The following is a 1,873-nucleotide window of genomic DNA, read 5'->3' on the forward strand; positions in this document are numbered from 1 at the left end:
TGTGTGTGTGTGTGTGTGTGTGTGTGTCGCGGGGTGGGGTCAGGCCCGGCCTCACAGCCAGCCACGGCCAAGTTGCTGGGGCTGAGGTGGAGGCCACTTGCCCCCTGCAGCTCTGCTGGACGGCAGCTTCAGCGTCAGGAGCCTGGCGTCGAGGCCCCAGAGCCCTGCCTTGCCCTGCGGACTGACACCTGGGAGCTCACCTGTGCCCGCCCGCCTGGGAGCCCCAGGCCCCGCACCCCCTACCCCCCGGCGGCCACCTTGTGCTCACTGGGCCCTATCCCTGCAGCGAGCCGCGGAGCTCCCCGACCGGCCCCCGTGGGGACAGGGAGGCGCGGAGGGCTGGGCGGGGCCCCGGTCCCGGCCCGGGGCCAGGCTGACGCGCCCCGGGGACCCCACCATGGTCTGGGGGCCCGTCGGGCGGGCGGGGCTGCTCAGACGTCGGTGCTGATGCTGCGGCTCCGGGAGAAGGCCTCCCGCATGGCCGAGAGGCGGTTGGGGTTGAGCGCCTGCAGGCCCCCGAAGGCCCCCGGCGGCGGCTCGGCGTCCTCCCGGCTGACGCTCTGGTAGGCCACGCGCTCGCCGCCGTTGCGCACGTCCTCGTCCTCGGGCTCCTGCAGGAAGAAGGCGGGCGGCTCGTAGTGGGAGCAGCTGCGGCAGAGGGTGCGGGCCTGCGGGCTCTTCTGGCTGAAGGAGGTGGAGGCGGCCGGGTAGAGCGCCGGCCCGTTGGTGAGCACCAGGCTGCGGCCGCAGGGCAGCGGAGGCGGGTTCGCGTGCACGGCGAAGTCAGGCTCCTCCTCGTCCTCCTCCGACTCTTCCTTGCAGCAGTAGTACTGCGGGCAGAGGGCTGGTGACCCGCGGCCCGCCCGCCCTCGCGTGCGCACGCACGCACGCACGCACACACGCATGCGGCCAGACGCTCCGCCGGTCGCCACGGGCAAGCTGTGCAGGCGGGGAAACCGAGGCACGACAGGGCCAGGCAGCCTGAAGATGGGCGCTGTGCTGTGCACCTGGGCCTGCTCTCGGGGTTGGGGGGCACTCGGAGGGCCGTCCGGTGTGGGTAGGGAAGGGAGAGCCCAGGGGGCCAGAAGCGAGGGCCGGAAGCCAGGCCCAGATGCTCACTCCTGCTGCTCTCCCCGCATGGCAGCTGCGTGCACCGTCGGCCAGGTCCCTTCCCCTCCCTGAGCCTCCGCGGCCTCACCCTGCGGGGGGTTTGGGAAGCCCTGGGAGGAGGGGTGAACCCTGGCAGGTGGGACCCAGGCCGGGCGGTCTGCTCGGCACTTTCTCCAGCAGGACCTGCCCCTTCCCCTCTTGCGGGGCCCCAGCCCTCCTCGCGCCTCCCTCGGCGCCCCCCCCCCCCGCCGGGGGTACCTGGAGCCGGCAGTAGCACAGAACAGCGATGATACAGAGCAGAATCACAGTCGCCAAGATGCCCCCAGTGATGACCACGGTCCCGGCTGTCATCCGCCCCCTTCTCCATCAACAGCCTGCAACACACATCACCAGGTTTCCCCGCATCACTGCTTCCTCCTTGCAAGAGCCACCCCTTCTGGTTTAGAAAGTCGAGGAGACTAGCCCAGAGGGGAAAATAGAACCCCCCGGGGCATGTGCGCAAGAGGCAGGGGCCGGGGCTGGGCCGCGGTGCAGGGCAGGCCGGGCCTGCCCCTCCGTCTCCGGGCCCTGCGTCCCACGTCTGGAGAGGGCGATGCTAACAGGACGCCCCAGCCTGGCTCGCGGGGCTCCCGTGAAGATTTCGTGAGCACACGTCTCGGCACTGAGCGTAGCACGCTTTCAGGGAATGGCGCCCTTCCAGGCTGGCTCTCCCAAGCTCACGCATTTCTAAATTCACCCAAACACAGTCAAGCTGAACATATGG

General features: G+C 70.6%; 1 protein-coding gene across 1 annotated transcript; it reads right to left on the minus strand.

The window, feature by feature from the left end:
- Positions 1-368: 368 nt before the first annotated feature.
- Positions 369-1,461, minus strand: FAM163B (family with sequence similarity 163 member B). Its single transcript, XM_047093861.1, has 2 exons — positions 1,369-1,461; positions 369-830 (listed from the first exon to the last, which is right to left on the minus strand). The coding sequence occupies exons 1-2, from the start codon at positions 1,459-1,461 to the stop codon at positions 432-434; spliced, it is 492 nt and encodes a 163-aa protein (XP_046949817.1). The 3' UTR covers positions 369-431.
- Positions 1,462-1,873: the final 412 nt, after the last annotated feature.

The sequence above is a fragment of the Lynx rufus genome, unplaced genomic scaffold (genome assembly GCF_022079265.1).
Source record: "Lynx rufus isolate CCGP_SWC_20201006 ecotype Redwood Valley unplaced genomic scaffold, mLynRuf1.p SCAF_36, whole genome shotgun sequence".
Lineage (NCBI taxonomy): Eukaryota > Metazoa > Chordata > Mammalia > Carnivora > Felidae > Lynx > Lynx rufus.